The sequence below is a fragment of the Notolabrus celidotus genome, chromosome 3 (assembly GCF_009762535.1).
Source record: "Notolabrus celidotus isolate fNotCel1 chromosome 3, fNotCel1.pri, whole genome shotgun sequence".
NCBI lineage: Eukaryota > Metazoa > Chordata > Actinopteri > Labriformes > Labridae > Notolabrus > Notolabrus celidotus.
Genome location: NC_048274.1, coordinates 22,324,611 through 22,351,519, shown reverse-complemented (window position 1 = coordinate 22,351,519; position 26,909 = coordinate 22,324,611). Strand labels below are relative to the sequence as shown.

Sequence of the window (26,909 nt, the reverse complement as noted above, 5' to 3'; positions counted from 1 at the left end):
CAGCCTTGAGTGCCATCATTTCTGATCTATTGTTTATTTAAAATCAGCCTGATTAAGATTCAAATTTCAGTTATACTACACTATAGCCTTACACTATAATCAACACATCAGTGACACAGAGTTTGTAGTTTATGGAATTTAAAGTAGAGGGGAGTGGGCTAACATCTTTTAAAAAACTATAGTCCATAATGTAACCTCTATTGCGTCATTCAGATGCTTAGCAGGTATAAGGTTTATGATGTCAACCATATTAAGCTGTTATCACGTGTGCTAAAATCCTGAAAATTTCTAAACACGTTCAGTTCAATCTTCCATCCTGACTTACCCATGATTCTTGTTGTCAGCCCCAAATAACATTTAATTATGCAAGCAGTCTGGATGAGTTGATGTGTGAATAAATAAGGTAGAAGTCATGTAGATTCAGTGTAAACTACTGTGCAGGGGTGATGATATTTATATCATGCAACATGCTCAAAGGGTGTGATCTTCCTTCTCATTATAAAAATACTTCATACTCTTCTCAACTCATCAGTATGCGTCTTTCCTTCCTTTTGTTATAACTGTGAATGTGTCTGTTTAAACGTTGCATCGTTACATTGCAAAAAGATGTCATCCCTGGCCTAGTGAGACATGCCCTTACCCTTGGACAGGGAAAACTTTGTGTGGGACATGTGTGAAGGTTAACTTTGGAAAAATTAAGGAGAGGCTGCCTTGCAATTTTTTTTTCACAAAGTTTTGCATTTGTGAAAGGGCAATGGCTTGGTTTGTTATCATGCTAACATTTACTGATTAGGTTCAATTAAAAAGTGAAACTCAAGTTGATGGCAGTGCCAAAAGTTGTGTAAGTGTTTAACCTAATATATATACAAGACAAACTGAGAATTCTGACCTGATGGTGATGGGAAAGGTTTGAAAGAATCACTAAAATTAAATCAAATCATCCTGATAAGGGACAAGAGTAAAAACATGTGACATAACTCCAATAGGAAATTATCACCAATATATAAAAATGCACAAATGGGAATTCATTCCATCACTGGAGGACTAATCAGGAATCACCAAAGTCATATCAGTAGTCCCTTTTGTATGGTGTGGATAAAGGTACCATTTCACTTCTAATACATCCAATGTAAAAATTTAGCAGATTTTTTCACTTGCAAGCAAAATTGTCAGCCTGCTAATTTTGAAAGATGGGAGATCAGTAGATAAGAGAGAGCAGGGAGTTTCATCCTGTGGGAACCATGAACATCTGCACTGAAACTCATGGAAATCTGTTCAGCTGTTAGAGATAATTATGTTTTGCATATAAGGTGGTGAAGTGACTGAACAAAGACTGACACTGGTATCTAAAATGACTTTGGAGTGGATTAGCAAGATGGTGACAGGCAAAACAACTAAAGCAACTTTGGTTGTAAGTGACAATTGGCTCACTTAGGTTATGTATAATGTGAATTTAACAGCTGTTTGTTTTTGTAAAAGGACATACACACACTAATACTACTAAGACTGTGTGGTTCATTCTGAGCTGAAGCAAACATGATTCTATAGTCAATCATTTAATATCTGTGTCTTTGGACAGGAAAAACATGCTCAGGGTAGCAGTACTAACATTCTGATGTTTAGCAGGTATAAGGTTTATGATTTCAACCATCTTAAGCTGCACTCATGTGTGATGTACAACTTACCCATGATTATTTTTGTCAGCCCCAAAGTAACATTTGTGCAAGAAGTCTGGGTGTGTGAATGCATAATTCGCGAAGATTCATTATGAAACATTGCCAAAAGAGAAGCATTGCTTAAGATATAGTTGTTAGTTGCAACTTTGATGGATCAGAGCATAATTTCTCTTTTTGTCTAGACTTTAATACAGACATACATTCGTATGTTTCCTGATCTCACTAATGTGTTCAATCAGGGGGAAACTGAGTTACAGGCATCCACTCCGTCACAATGGTTTTAGTGTCATCAGTTGACTTTTTGTGCACCAGCGACCAGCCAATGAATTTCACACTTATTGTTTAATTAGTTGCCCAGACAACCGTTTTAGCATGCTTATTAATTCCTTTGTGTGACTCGCTGTGTGTTCTTGTCTTTTTGAGTGATGACACACACACACACACGCAAACACGCAAACACCACACACACACGCCGCACTGAGAGTTCAGTCCAAGTATGTCAAACGCGTTTCTTCCTCCTCGCACTCATTGGTAGAAACGCCTGTCTTTGTTCTCAGTCTGTTGGTTCAGAGTGTTCTCCACCTCGTCTGTTTGTAAATAGCTTTGCCCCTGCTGCCCTGGAGACAGACACACAACGCTCACTCCTCGCTTGGACATTTCCTCGCTCGGACCCCTCTTACTCTGTTCAGTGTAAGCAGCTGCGCGCAGTGTGCAGTTCTCACAGAGCGAGGGAGCACAGCAGATCCCAGTCAGTCCTCCTCCTCCTCTCTCTCTGTCAGTCACACCAGGATGGATCTTCTTTCCTAGCGGAACGCAAGTCTACTTCAGCAGTTAGTAAGTTTGGCTGTCATTAGGGATCGAAACAGGAGCTGGACGTTTCTTTTCCCCTTTAATAAAATCAGTTCCATCCCTGCGCATCAACTTGGTTGTCGGAAACCTACACGATGACATCCATCGGGCTACAGTCACGCGTTCTGCTCGTGCTCTGCTTCGTCTCCTCTGCAGCCTGCAATACATTTGCCTTCACCGAGGAGCCCTCCGAGAGAGTCGGGAAGGGAGACGGGTATTGTAGTCGGATATTACGGGCCCAGGGCAATCGGAAGGAGGTCAACAACGAGTTTCGTCTCCGCGTTGAGGGAGACCCAGAGAGCTACCAGCCAGGGAGCACATACAGAGGTTGGTGTTTATGCGCGAGATTTACGCACGCGGGGTTCGTTGGCACCATGAGCGCATTGTCAGTTAAAAACTTAACAGTGGGCTGCACTGAAATAAGTTTTCACAGAGTCTACAATAGGATGCATCATTATTTTTCATGTCATGAAAATAAACTGTTATTAGTCCAAATAAATTGAAGATCACCTATACCAACATGCAAATGCGCAATTGCACTTTTGAAAGCCTAACGTGGGAACAATTTCCTCTCAAAAAGTAAACCCTAGTTATTCTTAGTTTTTTTTTATTATAATAAAACTCAAGCCCACTGTAAACTATTGCATCATTTTTATAGGAGTGTTTTACTGGTGAATCAGATTGTGAGACTTTCGTTCGTCAGATGTAAAAGTTAATGGGTGCTGTTAATGGATATGTGCCATCTGCTGAGAATCTCAAATGTTCATGCTGTTCTTTTTTCGGCAATATGTCGCGCTGCGGTTGGTCGATACACTCCTGATGGACAAAAGCATTAACGGTTTCATAGCATCTTAATCAAATAACTGCGTAGACGAATCTGGATTCGTTAAAATATATTTTTTTTTACTGACCAAACGTTTTACCTGTTCTGGAAATTGATAATTTTTAAGGCTGTAAGTCATTTCCCAAGTTGATCGAGCTGCCAATTACAGGGAGAGATTTTGGTTTCGAGTTCAATTAAATAAATTATACGTTGGACTCAAACGTACACTGACATACTGAGTAGGAACATTTAATCACTGTTATCAGAGTTTCATGCTTTAGAAAATGTAACATTGTCGTATAAAATTATTACTCAACCAGAAAAAATGAACCATTTATCCTGTGCACAATTCCATATTATCTCTAAGCAAAGGACTACACATGTATAGTTCATTGAGCCCTGTCTTGTATTAGGTAGTGAGCAGTGCTGCTGTTTTCTCTGTTAATTAGTGCTTGTCTTCACTCTTGCTTGCTCCATCCAGTGACTCTGTTTGCATCCAGTCCTTCCTACTTCAGAGGGTTCACTCTTATCGCCCTGAAGGAAGGTGCGGAAGGAGACAGGGATGAGGACTATTCTGGACATTTCCAGGTAAGATATAGCAACATATTATTAATAAAAACATTCAATCTGTATGTTTTATTAGGTTCAATTAATGTTTTAGCTGGCTCTAAAGAGGAGCTAACCAAATGTGATTGAATTGTAATATCACTCCCACCATTCCCATATACTTGAGCACATGCACAGTGCGTGACGGGTGTGAAGAGAGTGGAAAAAATAATCAGATCTTACAGTAGACAGGGGATGGGGGTCTTCACACATTTTCTAAAGCACAGCCTCCTTGTCTTCACATGTCAAAGTGTGATTATTCTCACCTCTCCTCCTCTAACAAGCTTGATATAGCCTCTGAAAAGAGCATACTCCCAGATTGGCCCTATGTAGCTGTGCTTTGGAAGGCAGTAACACTACATATGTGTTGTATTTGATGAGGTTTGTGTTTGCATGTGCTCATGTATGCAGGGGGTGTACAGTTGGTACAGTTCTGATATCTGCTGGTAAGCCTTTTGTACGGACAGGTCCAGCTGGAGTACTGTGGGAAGCAGAGAGGAAACAGAGTGAGGCCAGGAGTGCAAAATGGAGAGAGTGAAGACAAGGAGACTGGTTGTGTATGTGATGATGGCCAAATATGCAAGGCTTTTGTTATTATCATGCCAAAAGCAAAGTAGTATTTAAAAGGAGAAGGCTGGTTACCAGTTGGGTTAATAAAGAAAAAGGAAAATATTCATCTAATGTAATCAAGTAGCTCTACACTATTGTATTATATGTGCTGCTATACGGCATAGAGCAATTTCTCTAAATATTTTATATCACATCACATGTTGGTTTACATGTGTCAATCAATCTTGGCGTGCAGCTGTTGCTTAGCTGGCCCAGCTTATCATACTGACAGTGACTGCTGTGTAACAAGACTGTAGGCTGGCATTCATGTCAGAAATGAAGACAGCGTTTTCCAAAGAGCTTTGGTTACACTTACCTTCAAAAAGCATCAGCCAATGAATGTGCTGTGTTTTGTACACACTGTAAGTGTCCATTTTTAGTCTCCCTTGTGGAATTGTGGACATACAAAGCCATATTATAACCAGTAAACACAAATGATGGGTACAGGCAGTGGTGTACTGATGAAAAATCCTATTGTGTAATGAGCTCATAGGAATGAATTTGTGCTAAAATGTAAGTGTCTGTATTTGGAAGTTTGGAAACATGGTCTCCCTAGCTAAGACTTTAAAAATGTTGTATTTAAAAAGGTTGCACTGCTGTGTACTTGCACTGACAAAAGCTAACTTTGGCACTCATCTTATATGAGCTGACATTGCCCTTACAGTGTAACATAATACTGTAGGAGAGGTGTAAATTAATTGCCAAATGCATTGTTAGCCTGCTAGCTAGCTAATTACCATTTTATTAAGGAGATCACTTCTTGACAGCAGTGCAGTTTGATTTTGTTGCATGGTATGAAAGAGAAAACTCTGAGCAGAGGAACTTTAGTCAACAAATGGAATGACAACCTGCTAGCAATAATGTATTGTTATAATTGGGTGAATGCTAAAATTCAAGCTGTGGTGACTAGCCGTCAGAACCTAATATGGTTTTCCAGCATGATATCCCTAGAAATTGATGCCGTCCTTTTCATTAGAAGCAATTACCTCTAGAACCAATGATGTTAATTTTCATGCTTGTTGCAAACCTTAAAAATAAAAATACGATGTTATGACAGCATTTAAAAACCTGCTCAAAGCATGATTTCTCTGGTAAATGGTTGCCATTTAATACAGTAAATAGTCTCACATATTGCAGAACTACTTCTGAAGTTGAGAAGCTATGTAACCTTAGCGTACTATTACATTCATAACCCTTAAATTAATTCCTCTTCACTTGTCGCAGTTACTCTGTGTCCTGCTAATGTTTATTTCACCTGATTCAAGGCTGCAGGTTGAAGAAACTCATTGAGCTTACAGTGCAGAAGATGACATCCTTTTCTCAAAGGATTTGAAAATAACTGAAAAACTGTTTTTTTTTTGGCTTTATTAAGCCCCGTAATATGGGATATGTATTAGAGTATGGAACAGTACAGCTACCATGATGTGTTCCTTGTAGTCATACATATAGGCAACCAAATTTAAAACCTTAGCCTTATTCCTAGTCTTTCTCAGCACTTGAAAGTGTTTTCTTTTCCAAGAGCAGCCCTTGTAAAGAAGAAGTTGTTAAATGGTTTTAACAGCATGTGTGAAGCTCTCCTTTTCAGACTTGGAGAACCCGCCAGTTTCAGTTGCTTACCACATAAACCCTCTTTATTTTATTGAACTTGAAGTACAATACACAGGGAGGTTTGCACAGCAGCCCTCGGGCTGTTATGATAACAGCTCCTGCTTTGCTGTGGCACTCTCAGTGAACCTGAACCTTGAATATGGGACAACCTTAAAAGACAGAGATTTTTTTCGTCCTGTGTGCACCTTCCACCTAGTCACCCAGCTTAAACACCAACAAGGTTTTCCTTGGTTTTATTTATCCTTGCAATTGATTTCACGCTGTAGTTATTTAGCACAAGCCTTGAGCTCAAGCCATGTAGCTGTGTTTGGCATGGTGTGGCAAGGTGCTACACGTCAGGAGCAAAGAGGCTGAAACATTCCATCATTTAGTTATGTTCAGTTGCTCCTCTCCACACATGAATGAGGCTAAGAGTGGACTGCACAGATAATTATACATGTGATTGAGAGATAGGTGATAGCAGCTCTCAGATGTTGGCATCAAAAGTAAGAAGAATGAGTGCGTCATTAACGAGACCTGCCTTTGATTTGTCTCCAGCCAGCTGAAGGTCTCTTTCACAGCTGCAGATGATCACCTGTCTTGTTAAAAGCGCCATGTGACAGTGCAGTAAAAATAACCCGCTGTCCAAAGAGATATCCCTCTACCATCACCTGCGCAGTCTTTCATGTTTCATATCTTTCATGTGAAAAAAGCAAACTGACACACACACAAAAGCACACAAACACACCATTCCTCAAATTCTGAAAGAGCTCTGGGTGGGCCGGCCTCCAGGCATTGAGAGGACAGAAAGAGAAAATAAGCAGCAACAGGAGACGTCAGGCTTTATTTAACATACCGCTCATTGGAAATCTGCTGGTGTGCCCCATCCCAGCCGTCTCAGGACAGCTCTGCTCTTGTTGAAAAGCACTTTTATTGAGCTTTTTCTTGGGGAGGTCAGCTGCTACTGTGTGCATTTATTTGTGTGTTTGTTGGCAAGAGTGTAAAACAGCGGGGCAATGCTGGCGATGTCTGATGAGACATTACTTCTCAGCAGGGAGAAGTGATAGAACAAGAAAAGGCAAATTGTTTTGTGGATGTGTGAGGGGGAAATCTGTACCACTGTGACATGAATGTCTGCATAACAGGCAGGTCTTCATATTATCACAAGGATGATTTGACATTAGGGGGACAAAAGTGTTTGACAAGAAACCTCTTTGCAAATTATGCTATTTGCATTCCTATTCCAGAGTCACAATGTTATGTAGAACTGAGCTGCGGCTGAAGAGACAAACTCTGAAACTCATGCATAAATTCTTGTATAGACCCAATGCAGTTTTCTCAATTATGTGGCATACTTTTTCTTCTTTCAAACTCTCTGTCTAGTTTTGGTAGAATATTTAAAAACTTGGAATTAGACACGTACAAGGAGAAACAGGTCTTAGGTCACTTTGCAGCAAATTGGTTGCTTCTCTTTGCAGATGGCGTTTAATGCATTCTCACGAGACTTCACTCCACTGATTTTAACATGTGTTGCAGTCCAGTCAGGCCAGCCCAGGATGCCTCATAGAAACCATGGGAACATAAGGGAGGGGGGTTGTAATCCGGCAGTCTGAGATAGGCTGCACACACGCATAGCACTTTCACAAACACACAGCTCCCAGGCTCTCTCTCTCTCCCTCTCTTACTGACTCTTAACACACACACTCACACTCATATGGAGTCATGCACATGCACACACAATCCACTTTCAGAGGGAGCTCATTCATAACAAGGCATGACAAAGGAAATTCTCTGCTGACAGCTTTATGGAGTGAGAAAGTTCCCCAACTTTACTGCCCTGATGTCACTTCCTATCAAACAGACCCTTGGTCTCTGGGCACTGAATATTAGCTTGGCGGCTGCGCTCCCTCATGCAACAAGCTCTACTCATGCTTATGCTTATTGTCTCAGGTGTGCACCAGAGTACAGAGGAAAGCATACAGTTGGACCTTTCAGTTTAAGCTGAAGAGTATTGGGGACTTATACTATAATGCTATGCACAGTAATGGCATCACAAGTGTACATCTGGATATTGAGCTCCTGAAAGTTGATACATTCAATCTAACTGACTTCATTTTGAAAAGGTAATCCACTAATGCTCTCCCGGTCTCAGCTACCTCTCAGCCCCGGGTTGATGCCAAACTTAACCCACCAGTCTGACATACATTACTCAAAGTTGAGGAACAGTGCAAATTGTCACCCACTCACTAATTTAGTTTGATTACTCTGCTGTTTGGTGTCAAATACAGGCCTCAACCAGCCTATTTGTTATTCAACATAGAGACAGTGGCAGTATTTTTCAGCAGGGCTAGGAATAAAGGAAAACTCAATTTCTTGCAACATCTATCAAACTAACCGTCCTATGTCTCTTATTATTACATGGCTGTGTTACTTGATTCAAACTGGTCATACTCCATATCAACGCCAGTCTGTATTTCTGGATAGAAAAATTGCTGTGAGGAACAAACCACTACCAGGGGCAACCTGATCCAACACTGCAAATCAATACATTCTCAAGAAAACAGTCTAGTACATTTCACCTCTGCCTGTTTACTCTGTGGCAAAAACTTTAGGTACTGATTTGCTGAGGTCAGACAACACAACAGCCCCATTAAGGCAGAAGTAGGGTGTTTGGACCGGTTTACCTCATGTAGTGTGTCATAAAATGTCAATCAAGACCATGTCTTGGACATTTACGACCTCCAGATAAAAGGTCTAGCATGTTTGATTTTTCTGTCTGTCTTCCATGATTGTTCCCGTCACATCAGTGACACTGACTAATGAAAGCACTGAGCGTTCTGCATGTGAAAAAGTCTTGAGTGTGAACAAAGAAAATAGCTAAGTGAAAGGAGAATGATAAAGATTGGTCCTGTGCGATGAAACTATGAGACAATTGTAAAGTTTGTTGACCTCTGCTAACAACACCCCATCATGATGTGTTATCTGGGGACTACCACAACAGACTGAAAAAAGAGGGATGTTAGTGAGAAATAGCAGGTGCACTTTAGCAAGACTGTTACCGAATTCCGGGGGTCGTCTTGCCCAGCCTCTCTTCTTTTCAACATCATTATGTCGGCCATTAAGATTGGCCAGGTACCACTGTGTAATCTGTCATATCTATCAGTCAAATCACTACACAAATGTATGGCTCTGTGATCGCCTAATCTAACAAGGTGACCATCATAATAGACATAAAGACTGTGTAGTCTGACCTCAGCATTAGTGTTCTACATCTGAGCTTTTGATTTATTTCATGAGCATAAAACTTTTGAATCCATGGTCAATGACTGACCAGTCACTAGCAAAGAACAGATAAAAGGAGGGGGAAAAAGCAGAGCTCACAGAGAGAGGGAGGGAGGTAAAAAGACACAAGGGCTGAGTGAAAGAGATGTTGAACTAGAGATGGCTGTAATCACAGACTCTAGCAGACTAATTTTAATCACATTAATGCACAAAAGAAATCCAATATATCTTGACTTCTGTTTGTTTACAATAGGAAACCAAGAAAAGAGGAGAAAACTGCAAAGTAAAGGCAGGAGGGGTTTCAGATGGAAATACTGTCTAATCTTTGTGTGTGTTTGTGTTTGCTTTACAGATAATTGATGAAGAGGAAACACAGTACATGACCAACTGCCCCCCTGCTGTGACAGAGAGCACTCCCCGCAGACGCACTAGCATCCAAGTGTTTTGGACTGCGCCCCCTGGTGGCTCCGGCTGTATCCTCCTGAAGTAAGCATACAGCGGTTTATACTGAACAGATGAAAGCACTTATTTCAAACACCTTAAACATTTGTGTGCACTACTGGTGGATGATTAGCTTGAGATATGTTTATTTTATTTCTTTTTAAAAGGTTTAATTGTAATTTATTGTTACCTGAGTTTTGGTAGTGTGGAAAGATAAGCTTCCTACTAATACTGCAAGCAATAACTTAGAATTCAGTGCAAGACTGCTGTTTTAGAAAGAGTTAGTTCCACCTACTAAATGAATCAAGGGAGATATTTACAAAGGATGGACTGCAGCTCCTGATAGCACCTTCAATTGTGCATCACTTGGCACTATCTGTCCTGTCTTTTACACTAATGGTATTCTAGCATAAACACATCCACAAAGTTGAAGCTCAGTGCAATTTGCGCTTTTCATTCCTCTGTTTGTGGAGAACAGCTGTCAGCGGCTCCACTCTTCTCATGCTGTCTGAGTTCACTTCCATCCATATGATGAGCCTGGAGCTTGTGAAGCTAGACTTGACAGATGGGATACCTGTTTCATCGTCTATACTGTTGCTTCCACCTTGCTCAGATAGAGTAGCTCATTACTGTCCTGCAGAATGGCTCTGGACCTCACACATCTTCAGATATATGGAGGAAGTTTGACAGAATATTCCTAGATTCAGACTGAATTTTCAAATGAAATTCTTGAATATGATGTTATGTCTAAATATTATTGACAAATTGTATTAAGATGACTTTTTTATTTATTGGGTCAAACAGAGGTTAAATGATTGCCAGTTTATACCATGCCACAGTTCCCAACAACTTTGTAAAGACCCAGATGTCACTCAAACAGCATGTGGCTGTGATCGCTTGTGTTTGTGAACTTAATCTTTATTTGTCATGCAGCTCATTTACATTGTTGCTCTCCAAGCTATGTAGAGTTCAATGCAGAAAGTCCCATTTTGATCCTTGTTGGCTTCATAGATTATTTATTTCTAGTATGAGTACTGCAGTTGATTGGTACCAATCAATTGTGCTGCTGTGTCCCTCTTGGCTTGCATGGTTAAGCCATGTTCAGCTGAAAGATCTTGGCAGGAATCTGTTTATTAAACCAGTCCTGTGGGACAATAAGATCAAAACATGCTGAGAGACTGTGACTCAGAAGGCCTCCTGATTAATGCATTATTTAACTGTTTTTGTACCCTATTAGTTCCTCTGCTGCCACATCTCTACTGTATATTACTTACTAACTGGTGATAGTAAAGGTTGCATTTTCAGTACAGTAATTTATTCAATTATGTGGCCCCCGCCCTGCCAGGGTTTTACAAGTTTCTCTTTTCTATGTCAATGTGCTTCCCAATCCCCCGTGTTTATCCTGCTTGAGTATCTTCATGGTCCGCCAGAGCTTTCTTTAACTCTCTTGCACTGATGTGACACTCTGCTTCCTGCTCTCTTCTCCTCTCTTTCTATCCATCTCCTCTTTGTTTTCATCTTCACAGTGCCGTTGTCATAGTTTTCTCACATCAGGTCATGTTGTTCGGCACTTCTGCCCTCAGCATTGACACCAGTGGGATGATGGCAGAATTGTACTCAGTTAAGCACACGAATAGATGGAAGAAGATGAAAGTATGACAGAGAATACAGGGTAGAAATGGAGGGTTGAAAGTGCAGAGATGTGGATGTAATACCAGGGTGCAGACAATAGAGGAGGGAGAGAGAAGTGTGAGAAGTAGACAGTTGAAAAGAGATGCCTGTGAAAGTCCTGATTACAGGCTGGGAGTGGGTTCTTTCTACTGTGCTCTCCTTCTATGGGGCTCAAAAAAAGATGACAAGTTCTTTGTTTGCCTCAGTGCTGCAACACAACAAATGTCTTAATGAAGTTGTCTTGATTGAAGAGGTACAACCCCTGTCTCCAACCAGCAAATGCTACTTTTCTGTATAAAAACTCTTCAAACAGGGGAGACATACTTCTGCAATATGACAGGGTAGGGTAACACAAACACTGCACAGCAAAGAACCAACATAACAATGTGAAATAATATTATAGATCAGCTGAGCTTAGATAGGAAAATTTCATTACCACCACAGGCAGGGCTAATGTTTGCTTTTAATTTCATTTCAAATCCCAAAAGAGCTGCCCGTTGGTCCGCCGGTCTGTAAAATATGATGGTTATTTCAAAAACGACATCTGGCCATGAAATTAGAAGTGTGTGTGTAGTTAAAGTATGTGTATGTGTGTTTCTGTTAGAAAGCTCCTGTGACTCAGATGCCGTCCCGGGAATCTTGCTCCTCCCGAGTGGTTTGCTGCAGTGTAATTGACAGGCTGTCGCTGTCTTTTAGATGGAAAGACTGAGCTTGGTGGTTTGGTGGATGATGATAGGGTCAGGCAAGGATGCTCATTCAAACTCCTGAACTCTGAGCACCAACTTTGAAAGTTTCACCATTGAGTGCAGTTATTTTCAGCTTTCTTCCATTATATGCCAGAATCATATCATGCCAAGGTTTCCTTCTCTGTGACTCTATTGCTGGTATCACATTTTTGTTTTTGTGGAAATGAATATCACACTGAAGCAATCCCTATGGTAGCTTCTCTAGAGCGGAGTCACTGTTTTTCAGGACCTGTTTATCAAAGAAGCACGTACAATCCAGGTTGTGTGCCCTTCTTTATGAAAAAGGATATTTGACCCTGTCAGGCACTTGTCTGCAGAGAGATTTGATTTCTTCTTTTTAAGTTACAGCTTGTTTTTGACAAATGAAATCTGCAAAAAGTGTAAGAGCTGCAATTTGAATGCTTTTCTCTTTAGTGAAAAATAAAACACAGCAACAAGCCTCAACATTAACAAACTCTGATCTTTAGCATTTGAAAGCAAAGTATACCAAACTCTCATTAAAAGGATCTTCCTAATTATTCAATATTTTTACTACAATGTATGCTAGATGACTCACTCGTGCATTCAAAATTTCAAATGTTCAAACTTGCTAATTGTCACTTAGGGCAGCTCAATTAAACAGTGTTGAATGCATTAATAAGAAAAGCATTTGTGGTACACGTGACATGCAATCATAAACTATAGCATACACCCTAACAGGGCAGCCCTTTATGCATCTGCCATGTATTTATACCATTCAACTGAGGACCAAGCTTCCCTCAGATTAATTGGTGTCAATTTGGACTGTCCTGTCAGCAATATCAGATCTTATCTCTAAACTTCTCTCACAGCAAGTCTTACAGAGAAAATAGGGAAGCAGGGGAGGGATTTTGTCAATCTTTTCACTCTCCTTTGTTCTAAATCCAGTGTTAAGCTTGATGCTTAATTGGATTGAAAATAATTGGCTTCCATTCTGATCATTAGGTGGTAACTTAATGAAATCAAACATGACCTGCTATAGTCTGCTGACAAAAAGATGTACTCTTGTCCAGGAAGTGATTTTCACAGCTGAACCGGTGTGGTTTGCAACCTGCTGGCTGTTCTGCAGAGGCAGAGTCACTCATATCAAAATACAATCCATAAACTGCAGCGACCATTGAAGTTGCCACAATCTTTTATCTTTCCATTTGTAGGTAGGAAGCAATTTATTTGTCATCTCCCTCTGGCGTGTGATATGGTGGATAGTGGGATATGTTCTGATGGGATGTCTGAAAGAGACAGTGTATCTGTGATCAGACGGATGTCAAACCCACGTGCAGCTGTCTGAAAGTGTTTATCTCCGTCTGCACAAAGACGGGATGGATCAAGGAGGACTTTGACAGGACCAGGAGGGGCCATCAAAATCAAATGTAAATACAGCTGCTCCTTTGCAGTGGATTAAAGTATTGTTTCTGTTTTGTACTGTTTATAGCAGCAGCAGACAGGACACAATGAAGTAATTTAATCTTTGGTTACATACATACAAATGGAGTTATAAAAAGACAATCCTTTTTTCTGCTTGCTTTTTTAACTCTCCTTTCTATCTTTCTTTGTTAACCTGTCACTCCTGCATACATACTCCCTCACACACACACACCCACACACATTCAAATCAGTGCACTTTTTGCGGTGATTGGGATCTGCGTTGGAGACGATCCAACAAAGTGAGATAGAATTTAAATTGGGTGTTAAATAAGCATTACTCTGCTCGATTGTCTAGCCAGACCTGGGAAGTGGGCAAGCAGCAGAGCAGAATGTGCTCTTCTCTCTCAGAGCGATATGTGAAATAGGGGTGGAATTGAATTAAAGCATGAACAATTAGAGATACGCTGGTGGTGTCACTTACCTTGAATCATTTCATCAATGTTAAGAGAGGTTGCTTTGGCCATACATCATACTTGCCCTCTCATAAGCCTTCCTAACTTTGAATGCACACCATTATACCCCTTATATTGTGTATGTGAGAATAAGTAGTGGTGTGTATGAGAAAGACTGTTGCTTTATGAGCAGGAATTCACTATATTCCCTATATTATATAAATCAACATTTTCCATTTGCTGCTTAACCATAGGTCACAGATTTAAGTATTTCCTGACAAATTCTCTACCACTAATGTGGGAGGATATTGAAGTTAGGTTTTCTGATGCTAATGGAAGACTTAATGCACTTATATCACCTACATAGCATTTTTCTAATCTGTTCCCTCAAAGCACTTTCACATTTCTTATTACATTCACCCATTCTCACTTATGACAGAGGCTGCTGTAATCATGGATCAAAGTATTCTAAAATTCCGTTCATACGCATTCACACACTACTGACTATTTCATCAGGAGCAATTTGGGGTCCAGTGTCTTGTTTGAGAACACACAGCATGTGACTGCAGGAATTGGGATCAAATCGCCAATCTTCCAAATGAGAGCCGACCACTGAGCTACAGCCGGGGTTGGACTGGGACCAAAAAATAGCCCTGGCATTTTTGGCCATGGCGGCCCACCATGATTATTTATATGATATGCGAAGGCACACGAAACACCAGAGGATATATGTGCACATTGTGTTGTTTCAAAAATTAAAATAAAAAGCACAGCAGCTTACATGGAAGAGAGTAAGCATGTTAAAAAATTGATACGCTCTTTCACTACTCACAGAGACTTTCATCCTGGGAGAGATGGCCACAGTGTCACAACTCCCATTTTGAAGTGAAAGTGGATGTCAAAGAAACACTGCTAGAGATGTCTTTTCAATGTTTAATGAAACAAACCGTCCTTCAAGTAAATCAACCAATGGGTCGTCTGGATTGATAAAAATGATTTATAATATTGTAACGTCCATCCGGACACTGCAATGATGTCGAGCCGATTCGTGAACACAAGAGCTTTATTAACTGGTCACTGTCGGCCGAGACCACGGCACCTAAAAAACGAAAATGAATAAAAGAATGAATGATCTAACAACTCCTCCTGGGCTGTCTCTCATACCTCAAGCTCGCACACACTCTCACTCACACACCTCCGCCCATCCCTCTTGCTGCACTCCGTGCCACTCACAGCCTTCCTGATGCCTTCACTGACTGTCAACACTGTAGGAATTATGAACATCTGCACTGAACACATTTAACAAACAGTAGCTGTTACAATATACTTTTTGGGTTTAGTTATGACAGCCCTGGGCCAGCCCAAAAAAATGTGCGTTGGCCCACTGGGCATTGCCCGGTACGCCAGATGGCCTGTCCATGCCGGGCTACAGCTGCCCAGTATTTATAACAGTATCTATTCATTTGATCCTGAGTGGGCAGTGAATGAAAAACGGATGTTGTGTGAATGTGGTTAATCATGGCGCGTTTGAATTAGATTAAGAATACAGATTGAAGGAGACAGATATGGTGGTGTCCTTATTGAAGAATAGTAGTTTTGTGTGATTTAGTATTGGGCTGCAAAGTAACCAGTATGAGAATTTGCAATCAACACATAGCAAAAGTTTAAATTAATTGCAGTAAATTAAGAGGATATATTTGTGTAACAAGTAGTATGTGTACATCTTACCTATTTGCTCGGGGCCTGGTAATAATGGCCATGCTTGCACACCATTTTTATGCAGTGAGATATAGCTCAAGCCAGCTATCAGTTGCCCTTAGATAAGCTGGACAACATACGCTTACACACACATTTCACAGAAATGTGTGTGTAAGCACACTTCACTCACACTTCACTCACTTGCACTATCGAATCATTGAGGAGTATAATGTGGCTAATAGGTATCGCCACAAGTCATAGAGTTCATGGTGATGGGTATAAGAGTGTTATCAGGATACAATAGTTGGTTTGAGAATGTGATTTATAAAAAAGCCTCTCATTGAGCCAGGCAGACCTGCCTTTCACAGTCCATCATGATCCCCCACAAGGTTGGCTGGAGGACCTGCCAACCTTTGTTTGAAATAGACCTTTCGCAGTGATTACCTTTTGTTTCTTCAATTTTCTAGTAGACTGATCTTTAGCTCTCTGATCTGTTGTTACTTCTTTCCGTCCATCTCTTTCATACACAGTGCTTAACTGAAGAAATAAATTAGGCTTATAAATACCAATACCACAGAAACTCTTATGTTAGTAGTTGTATATCACAGTTATCAGCTGTTACCGTGGAGATGCTGAGTGTACAGATTGTTATCTTCAAGCCCATCGATCAACATTCATAATGGGCTTCACGCAAGAACCCCTTCAATGTGCAAATTTGTTCTTAAGAGGCATACTAGAGTGGTTTAAGAGGATTTACAGCATGCAGCAGTTTTCTCTTTGTTTGCATTTTTCACATTGGTATCCATGCATACAAAGGTTGTGTTGTGCTATATGTAGCGATAGACTGCCAATTACTTACATGGGGAAAATCCCTTATATACTAATTATTAAGTTGTGTTGATATGAATGAGTTTTGATAAAGATCAAAAAAATGAACACAAGTCATTCTGATTGTTTACAAGCTTACTGAGAGGTCAAAAGTTATTGACTTCTGACTCAGAGAGCTGCCTTTTGATCTGTATGCTTACCATGATCAGCACAGCTAAATGCAACATGTGGGTGCATCACATACAGTCTAACAAGCTCTGCTTTAGTAGGCCTTTGATGGCTTTGAATATATGTTCATTGATTTACATTTTTAGGGCCAATTATTTTGCTGATGTTGGGCGACAGCACTACATTTTTCTGCCTTTTTTTTTACCCTTCATGGTCAAAATCTTTGTGAGTGAAAATTTCTTACAACAAAAGAAAAAAAAGATATACAGGAAGTATTTTATAAAAATTGAGGGGTTTGGGTTATGCTAATTTCTAAATTTGCAAATTCAACCCCCCTCTGAACTGGAATCATTTATGAGACAAACCACAACGCCTGCTAGGTTTGTTGAATTTTTGCAGAAAACAATTTGCAGAAATGACTATTACCAAATGGCAACATCAAGGGCTGAAAATTGAGGCCAGCATGGAACTGCAAAAGCTCTTGAGTGGACACACTTGAGACTGGCTCCAAAAATGAGTCAGTCCCTGTGGAGGCCAATATTAGAATGCTAACCTTTTCAGTAGAAATAAACATGTTTACAGCCTGATTCAAAATTTGTGTTTATAGTTTAATTCCCCATTTATGACATCTATGTGAGTGTAGAATATAATATACATCAATACATAAATAAGTCTCTGTTGTGCTTTCTCACTACAAGACTTCTAGCTTTACTAAGGTGGAAGTAATAACCCTGTATCCCTGTCTGTGTTTACCTATCCTGGCTTGTTAGCTTATCCATTGATTCTTATACATTTAATTTTGTGATTGAATGTGCTGTTGGTCTTCCCCTACATTGAAGGTGAGGTAGTGATGAGAAGACGCACACTTTTAAGTAGCATGATTTGCTTGTTCACCTGGCACTTTCTTCCTTACCAGACATAGAGTGGTACCAAGCAGCAGCCTTGTTCCTTTCAGCAAGCTCCCTTAGGTTTTTTATCTGATAGATAAATGTGTCAAATACAAACAGAATCGCTATTGCATAACTACTTTGATAACTTAGATTTTGGTAACATCTCACCTGCTCCAACCTCTCGCTGCGATGAGTCCCCAAAACAAAATTTGACATCATGGCATCCTTGCTTCATTTATTCATCCTTTGATTCTTGCATTAGGCTCATAATGACTTAAGAATTGCATTTAACTCTTTTTGGCTTTTTGGCTCTTCCTGTAAAAAATGTAAAAACTGGTTAGCGATTGGTAAAAATTCCCATCCCTAACCAGTCAATCAAAATGTAAAATTGTTTTTTAGAGCCAGCTTGAGATGTATTGGACCAGCTTACTAAACTGGCTCACATTGGTCCTTGAGACTGTTGTAAAACTGTGAATTGAGCAACAATAAACAGCTTGTCTGGGTTGAAATATTTTTTACTTAGATGAACAGCATCTTTTCCTATATGCTGCTGTTTGTATTTTCTTGTTAAGAAGAAGCAGATCTGTGATCAGCTCAGCTTACAGAACACAGCTCAGTTTAGCCTGATACTCCAGTATGAATGGCATCCAACCGGTCCAGCTGGACTTGGCCCACCTGGATCAGACCTCACCCTAGCATGTCCCTCCAGCATCTCATTGTTGGTTTTTTTTTTGTCTCCATGGAAACCTTCCTACAGCCATGGCTGGTGTAAAAGCCTGGTGTTTGTGGAAGTTAGGTGCCTTGAGGCTTGTTTTCTGGTGTTGTTTTCTCAAGTCTGTTGGCCTCTGAAAAGGTTTGTCTGGAGGCTGATTTACATGTCAAGGCCCCTCTCAGACCTGTGTTCCCTACCACCCAGAGGAACAAGCCTCTTAGACAGCTCAATCTAGAGGAGCTCCCCTCTGCCAGGCCTCCACTTTGGGAAACATTGCTGTTGGCCTGTCAATCAGTTCTTATCGACACAGTGCACAGTCTAAAATGTAGTGTGCCTGTACATTTCTGCATATTTTACTGTCGAAGTGCTGTAAGGATATTTTTCAGTGCAAAAAAAAAATCCCTCTTTTAGTTGCAGTCTCTCTCTTTTTCAGCTTTTTCTTCAGTTTTACAACCTCTCATGTCTTTATACGTGTATCTTAATGCTGATGCATGCTTTTTGTGGTCTTTGTATGAGACGCTGAATACCTCCATCTAAAAGACAGCAATTTCCCTGTGGGCTCTGATACCTGCTTTAGGAGTCTTCAGAAAAAAACAGGATGATGATCATGAATACCTGCACCTGTTCCATCTGCCAGAATCCACTGTTCAGACTCGATCAGATCTCTAAAGGGCAGGATTTTTCACTTTCCCTGCAGTCTACTCTTTCTACTTAAAATCTCACAGCATCTTTGAATGTTTCTCATTTTCTCCAGCCTTCTCCCGTTGTGACATTCACACTTAGTTTTGCCCCCTGCAAATATACATCTGCACTTGGTGCTGCCCCCAACAAACTTCCCCCTCACTGCCTTCATCTGTTCTTGTTCTCTGTGTGTAGGGCAAGCATTGTGCAGAAGAGGATAATCTATTTCCAGGATGAAGGATCACTCACCAAGCGGATGTGTGAGAAAGGTAGGCCTCTTTTATTGACATGGACTAAATAATTCTCCATGAATTTCTTATTCATTCAATATGAATTCACTCTGCCGCTTTTCTATTTCACTCCCTACTGATTGTATTTTTTTTTTTAGCCTGTCTTCTCTTTCCCAATTTTCTTTTATTTCTTGATTTTGATGCAGGGACATTCTTCTCCACTCTTATACTTTGGCATGTGAATGATTGTAAATGAGTGTGACCCCTGGCGGTGCATGACATTGGAGCCACACTGAGCAATAGATCAAAAGAACCATGCTGCATATCCTTCTCATTGCTCATGCACCCCCTCCTCTTCCTCCCATGGGCACCCCACTTTCCTAAACCACCCATCTCCTGTTTGATGGGCACCACTCTCATGTGATTCTGATATATTAATGAGAAATCCCTCTATGCTATTCCACAGTCTTCTGTATCTCTACCTTTTATTTTCCCCTTATCTCCCCTCCATTTATTTCTTCACAGAATCACTGTACGGGGACACTACGGAAAAACCTGTGCTTGACTGTTGTGCCTGTGGAACAGCAAAGTACAGAGTCACCTTCTTCGGAAACTGGTCAGAAAAGACTCATCCCAAAGATTATCCACGTAAGCACAACATTTCTGCCCACACCTTGATCCATATTGCATTTGAAGAACAAACCCTGAAATATTCTGTTGTTTTGGTCTCTTACAAGACGGCTGTGGCTCAGTGGGTAGAGTCAGCCGTCTATCAATTGGAAGGTTGCCGGTTCAATCCTAGCTCCGGCAGTCACATGCTTAAGTGTCCTTGAGCGAGACACTGAACCCCGAATTGCTCCCTCTGTTATTCAGAGGTGTGTGAATGTGTCCGAATGAGATTAGCTAACACTGATGGTCCCTCACTACATAGCAGCCTCTACCATCAGTGAGTGAATGGGTATGAATGGGTGAATGTGATGAGTAGTGTAAAAGCGCTTTGAGTGATCAGAAAGACTAGAGAAGCACTGTATAAGTACAAGTCCATTCACCATTTACCAAGACCAAGTGGCAACTTGGGGCTGAAAATGCAGCCAATGCAGAAATGCCAAAAACTGCAATTCCATGATTCACCACTTGAGGCTAGCTCCAAATGCAAGTCAATCCCCATCAGGCCCTTGATCATAAGTTTCCAGCTTTAGGATTAGGGCCTGTTTCCGCTACAGGTGTTTCTTTTTGCACTGAAAGCGCCTTTTCTCAATACAAAACAAATGTAGATCACTGTTTCAAGTGCTGGGTGACCTAAGCGTCCACAACCCTCTCAGTTTAGAATAGTTCAACTTTATAAACACTGCCACACTCATCAACTTCTCTTCTCCTTCACTGAACTGTCAAAATCAAGTGGTACTTCTGTTATCAACTTTGTCAGAAACAATAGTGGATGCCTGCACAGAGGAGAAACTAACGACAATTATTTATTTTATTTTTGGGGGGTAGGTACTATCTGCAAGTGTAGAGTTGTAGCTAATGCTACAACACAATTATGATGAATAGTTTTAACATTTACTTTGAACAATTCTGTAAAATAAAAGCAAATATTAAGTTTGCAGAGCTGTCTTAATAGTCACTGCTAAGAAAAGTGTAAGTGCCAGTGGATAACATTAGTGACTTAGCAATAGTAAGTGATGAGACCTCTAAAATCAAGGTTGTGGGTTCTGCCAGAAACTGCTGTTAGTAGACACAGGCCCTAAACACATAACTTTTTAATATTCTTCTCACTCATTATGTTATGGTCATGCATAGTAAGAGAGCAGTATATTATTAAGTAAATAAACCTTGTGAAGGACTAGTTAGAGTGGAAAGACTTTTCAGATTAGGACAACAAGTGAACAGCAGAGGGGGTGGCGTGAGTCTCGGCAAAGTGGTTGCTACAGTAGGCTGTACCTCACAAATAAACACCACTGTAGGCTGAGCTTAGCTAAATAATGCAATTGTACTGTATATGGCATGGTACCTACCCCAACCTCTCTTCCTAATTTGGTCATTTTTAGCTCCAAAGTCCATTAAAGCCTTAAAACTGCAACAGGTGAGGTATGTCACAATTCCCCCTCTACTTTTTAATCCAAAAGTCCTCTATTCAGAGGATCAAACAGGCTATTCAGTATCTCCTGTTAGGGACTATCACATAGACTTCTTGAGGTATAATTCAACCTTAAGAAAATCAGGTTAATAGTGATACAAAATTTGTTGAGATTTTGTCTTGATCGTTAACGATTGGGCTAGAGGCCTGAGAGATGGGATGGGAAGTTGAAAATAATCGAGAAATGGATTAAGACATTGTTGATTTTGATCTTTTAATAGGATATGTTGCCAATAGCAAAAATACAAATGATATGCAGCCTCATCCTTTTATCTTGATTGTTGCAACGTAGCCCCAAAGAGGAATTGTTCCCACCATGTGCATGATTTAGCCTCCATACATGGCTCTGAATAGTGGTGTGGCTGTTGAGCTATATTGTTACTATTGTTGGGTGTGATGTGTGTATAACCTTGAGCCACACTATCAGGATGCGAATGGACTTAAGGATTACACTGCCTCTCTTGTCTAAATCAGGCCCTCGCCGGTCAGATCAATACACTGATTGGAGGGGAATAAGATAAACCCTGAAATCGAAAGAGGCCCTAATTTACTGTCTTACAGAGTGAGTAGTTGGTTTGTGACTCACTCTTACACACAGGTACACAAATACACATCATCTTAAAAGAGGATAGGCCAAGCTGTGTATTTCTGTATCCATCTGTCTCTCATGAGGCAACATTTGGTTTTCTCCTTGCACAAAGTCATATCCTATGAAACTTTATATGAGAAAACTGCACATATTACACTGTATGATATCATTTACTAAATACAACCCGGTTACAATCCATACAACCCATTTCCAATTAAATAACTAATGAGAATCATACTCTTCATTCCACTTTGTCTTTCAGGTGCATACAGTTCCTTTTTTCGCTACCTGAGATATGCAGTAGTGTCAAAAGGCATCCTTTTGTTTTATGAGGGGGCATTTTTGCCCTTAGTGAATAGGACAGCTGATGAGGAAATGTGAAGAATAGAGAGTGAGTGAGGGAGGACATGCAGCAAATGGTCATGGCCGGGAGTTGAACCTGTGAACAAGCTGCATTGCATGCTTACACTGCTAGGCCAACCGTGTTTTTAACATGAGCCCTTCTAATGCCGGAACGATAGGCCTGACAGTTCGCAGTAAAATAGGCCACAAAACCATGACAGTTCTTTTTGTATTTGACTTTTGCCCTGATTGTAAGTCATAAAGCCTATAATCTATTGAACCCATACGACTAAAGCTCAGTCAGACATAGTGTATTGAGACAGAGAATAACAAAGGTTATCAAAGACATGTCACAGGATTTATGGCAAAAATGAAGAGAAAGAGGGGAAGAAAGTAAATCAAATATAGATCACCTTTTTATAATGATTTATCTATTACCCAAGTGAAACAATACATTAAATATTGGACTGAGAACATATACACCAAAAGGACAGCTGCCTTCTAGCTGCCTTTTTTTTTTGAAAGTCCATCTTAACCAAGAAAACCCTTTCTTCACCATATCGATTTCTGGCCTTTGACCATATTGTACAACTGTTAAATCAATATATTTAATTTGCACTATAACTTATAATGAACATCAAACAATAAATCAATAGTGAGCTATTTAATGGAGATATTTGACTTTTTTTTTTTGGGTAGGAAACCCAAGTTCACCCATCTGCATCACTTGCACAACAAGCCTGCTGTCCATCCCCAAATTGCAAAGCCACTTAGTTGGAGTTAGATATCTTTATTCAGTCTTTGGGGTTGTTCATAGTTTTAACTATACATAAAAGATAAGAGTCATATAATCTTTTATAGTGTGCACAAAATAGCAGTCATTCTCTTATCAAGCTCCACGTTCTTAACAAAGCTCTACAACTATCACAGGGTCATTAATACACATTTAAAAGATAAAAACACAGTAGCATAGAAGTTCACTGCTATACAACCCCTGATTTATCTTGACTAAAAGTTAACGGTTGAAACCTGCCACAGCTCTGACCACTAGCTCTCAACCCTGCCAGACAGCATTACAAAGGAGATGACTGACTCCAGGTTATACCTACCTTTGTAGTAAATCTAATACTCCATCAACCTTAGGCCAAAGAAGCTAGTGATGGATATAAGTCAGCCAACAGGGGCCATAATGCTAAAGTTATTTAGAGCTCGGCAATCCCTCCTGCCTGCAAAGGGGGAGAAATTTATGAAAGCCTGGGGCACAAATTACTTCTAAATTTCATCAAGGTCCTAACAAAAATATGAAGCCATATGTTTGAAGTAAGGTTGGCAGTAAAGAAAAAAACAGATTGATTTCTGGGTAGATTGTAAAAAACAAAAACAAACAAACAAACAAACCATCATCTGCTTCTGTAGTTCTACCTCAGTCATAACGTACAAACTAGGGATGACCACAATTAATCGATTATTGATTAATTGATTTATAAGAAATTACTCGAAACACGCATTTTTGTTATCAATTTTCCGTCACGTGGAACAAACATCATGTGGTCTCATATTACACTCAGCTATCAGGAAGGTGTTTAAAGTTTAAAGCATGTTTCATGTGAATCAGCTGTTAAAGGTGTTGCGCAAAGCGGAGATGCTCTGCTGGCGGCTGCGGCTGCACGTCAGGTCTCCACGTGCGCTTTTTAAAAAGAGGATCAATACAAAACTGCTGCCAACAACGACATGGACACGAAGGTTCACAACTATAAACTGGACATTTCCCACCTTTGGATACGAAGGCAACAGGCAGGTGGGAAATTCAGGTACACTATGTTTGCAGACCAGCAACATCAGAGCCGTCTGAGCTTTTCTGCAGTGGGACTGATTATGACCCGGTTGCGCTCCCGGCTGACACCTGACCGAATACACATGTTTATTTCTCTCAATAAGAACGAGTAGACAGAAAACTGGACACTGTGAGTCTGAAGTAATTTTCTGTTAGTAGTCTCAGCCTTCACTCTATAAGATTATGTCTGCGTAGAATATTTTTATGAGCCTGATCGTTGATATTCTGCATGTCAAACATGTGCCCATATTCAATCCTGTCTGTTATTTGCATTTTGTTGCTGCAGAAAATATTATTTAGGGGGAAAACAACCTATTTGGTCATGTTTTTGATGTAAGAATAATGCGTTTTTTTTTTATCAATTAATCGATAATTGAAAGTTAACATTTCCAAAAATCGATCACGGAAAATACTTAAAATGTACATCCCTAGTACAAACATACTTAGACATACACAAAAACTATCTACTGGATTTGTGAGTTGTTCCCCAGTGTTTTTCTAGACCACTGGTTTTAGAAGTACTCATCATTTTTTTGATGTTATCCCAGCCAGTACTGAGATAAGCTTATACTAACAAATTGAACCAAATCATGCATTCAACTCGCAGTAACCAAAACCTGATGCTCTGGTGTTCTCGTATGGCCTGAATAGAAACAACAAGCATCAACCTCCCCTCTGCAGACGGCTAAGGTAGTTTGGAGCCCTCAAGGTGCATCCTCACAAAGCTGCAAATGTGATTCACCTGGAGCACAAAAGCACTCAACAAACCCATTGCCAGTAAAGGAAAAGGACACCTTTTATTGTTAAAAACACATCCAGACCCCAAGAGGTTATATTGACTTTGCCATTACGTGTTCATCAGGCAAGTTCAACAATATTACCATCATTGGTCTTTAACAGGGACACAATTTTTGTCATTGCAGACTGGATACTGTTATCGCAAGATGCACTCAATCAATTTAGAGCCTTCAGTTTTTTGTGAAGGAGAGAATCAAACATATTAATGAGTTGTTTGCTGTAGATTTAGGCTCATGAAAGTGGGCAAGTACATAATATAACTCAAAAAAGATGTTCAATGCCAAAAGCAGCCACCCAGACAGAGTTTAAAGCCCAGTTAAAGCCCAGTTTGGTTATTCAACATGGCAGATTTGAAATTTAATTATTTAAAAATATGGAATGATGTCCTTTGTCATGGCACTACAGTTATTATAAACATATTAAAATCATATTTACTCATGACATGTAGTGGTAAATGAAAGACAAAATCTAACTCATATTTATTTTATGTAGCTGTCCAGAAGTTCTTCATTTCTCTGCGGTTGACTGACGGAAGGTTGTAAAAGTTGCCCTCTTGAAATGAAAAATTTAATGAAAAAGCGAATTATGCATGTTTGAAAAATGTTAAACAAGTTATAGTCAAAATTCTATTTAGAATTTAATATATAGGGTTTTTGCTACAAACCCTGAAAGTAGTACCTGAAAACTGTGAAATGTGTTGCTCACTGAGCAAGTACATCTGTACCTGTCTTATTTGGGCAACTAGTCCACCAGCATGGACACTAATCCTGCGATAGCTGATACAATCATCATTTGGTACTCCCAGAATGATGATTGGATCCCCAGTATAATGATCCCTGTGGCTTTGTTTCAAAGCATTGTTCCAAAGCTCAATAAAAGCATTTTTGGGTGGAAAAAAAAGTTATGGAAATAATATCCTATTTGAGAACATCCTGCATGAAAATTTACTATGCCTGCTGTGACCTATGAAACACTACATCCACGTTTTTCCAAGTTTCCACACCACAGTATAACAGGAATTCTGCAGACACAGAGATTGATATCAGTGCAATTAATCTGTGGTCAGACTCACACTGGGAAACAGCAGAAGGTGGAGAGGGTGACTTACAGAACTGCAGAGTAAGGGCTCTATTTAGGGCACTGAGATATGAGGCAGACCCATAACCCAACTGGGTGAACCTCACCTCGACTAAATATGTGGTAAAGTGGTTCTCGTGAACGATTCCATTTTGTGACATAAAGATAATCATTCAGCTCAATAAGATGCCTAAACCAGCTGAGCTTTATATCTTCAGTTGACTCGAAGGACTCTGTTGGGGCTGTAAAATCATCATTGTGCACTCGGGGTGATGTCATTCTAGTCTAGTTGCATAATGACATAGTAAGCAGGGGGATAATATGACAGCAGAGGGGGATAATGAAAGAATATGAGAAATCCAGTTTCAGTGCTGGTGATTTAGGTATGTCAGACCCACAGTGAGATAGTTATGATAGCCCAACATGTCTTGTAAACATCACCAGGAAGCCCATCAGTACAAGATGAACAGCTGTACTCCATGCTTTATTATGCTTTACACTTCTGTTGAGCTTACAGCAAGGCTTGAGCGTCAGCTGTCTCTAAGGTTGTGTAAGGCTCTGTATATTTTAGCCTGTCCTGTTGCCTCTGATGGTTCATCATGGACAGTAACACTGTTCCGTTACAGCTTTCCTTAAGGTGTGATGCAGATGTAGAGCGCCCCTTGCCACCTGAGGAAACACACATTTGCCCTGTGTGAGGAGATCTAGTGAGTGAGAAAATGGAAGGATTCAGAGGTAGTATAAAGATCAAGTGTTAGTATGTCAAGTGCTATACAAATGTAGGAAGAATTCTTAAGCCT

At 40.1% G+C, this 26,909-nt stretch overlaps 1 protein-coding gene across 2 annotated transcripts in view; it reads left to right on the top strand.

The window, feature by feature from the left end:
* The window catches only part of spon1a (spondin 1a), a 149,353-nt gene that overhangs the window by 56,916 nt on the left and 65,528 nt on the right, over positions 1-26,909 (top strand). The window contains exons 3-7 of one of the 2 annotated variants that reach the window (XM_034680712.1): positions 2,682-2,852; positions 3,830-3,936; positions 9,785-9,918; positions 19,298-19,371; positions 19,858-19,980. In XM_034680712.1, the coding sequence (XP_034536603.1) occupies positions 9,812-9,918; positions 19,298-19,371; positions 19,858-19,980 (304 nt within the window). In that variant the 5' untranslated portion in view covers positions 2,682-2,852; positions 3,830-3,936; positions 9,785-9,811. Of the gene's footprint in view, positions 1-2,140; positions 2,853-3,829; positions 3,937-9,784; positions 9,919-19,297; positions 19,372-19,857; positions 19,981-26,909 lie in introns of those variants that run through there. The other variant, XM_034680711.1, reaches the window with a different exon arrangement.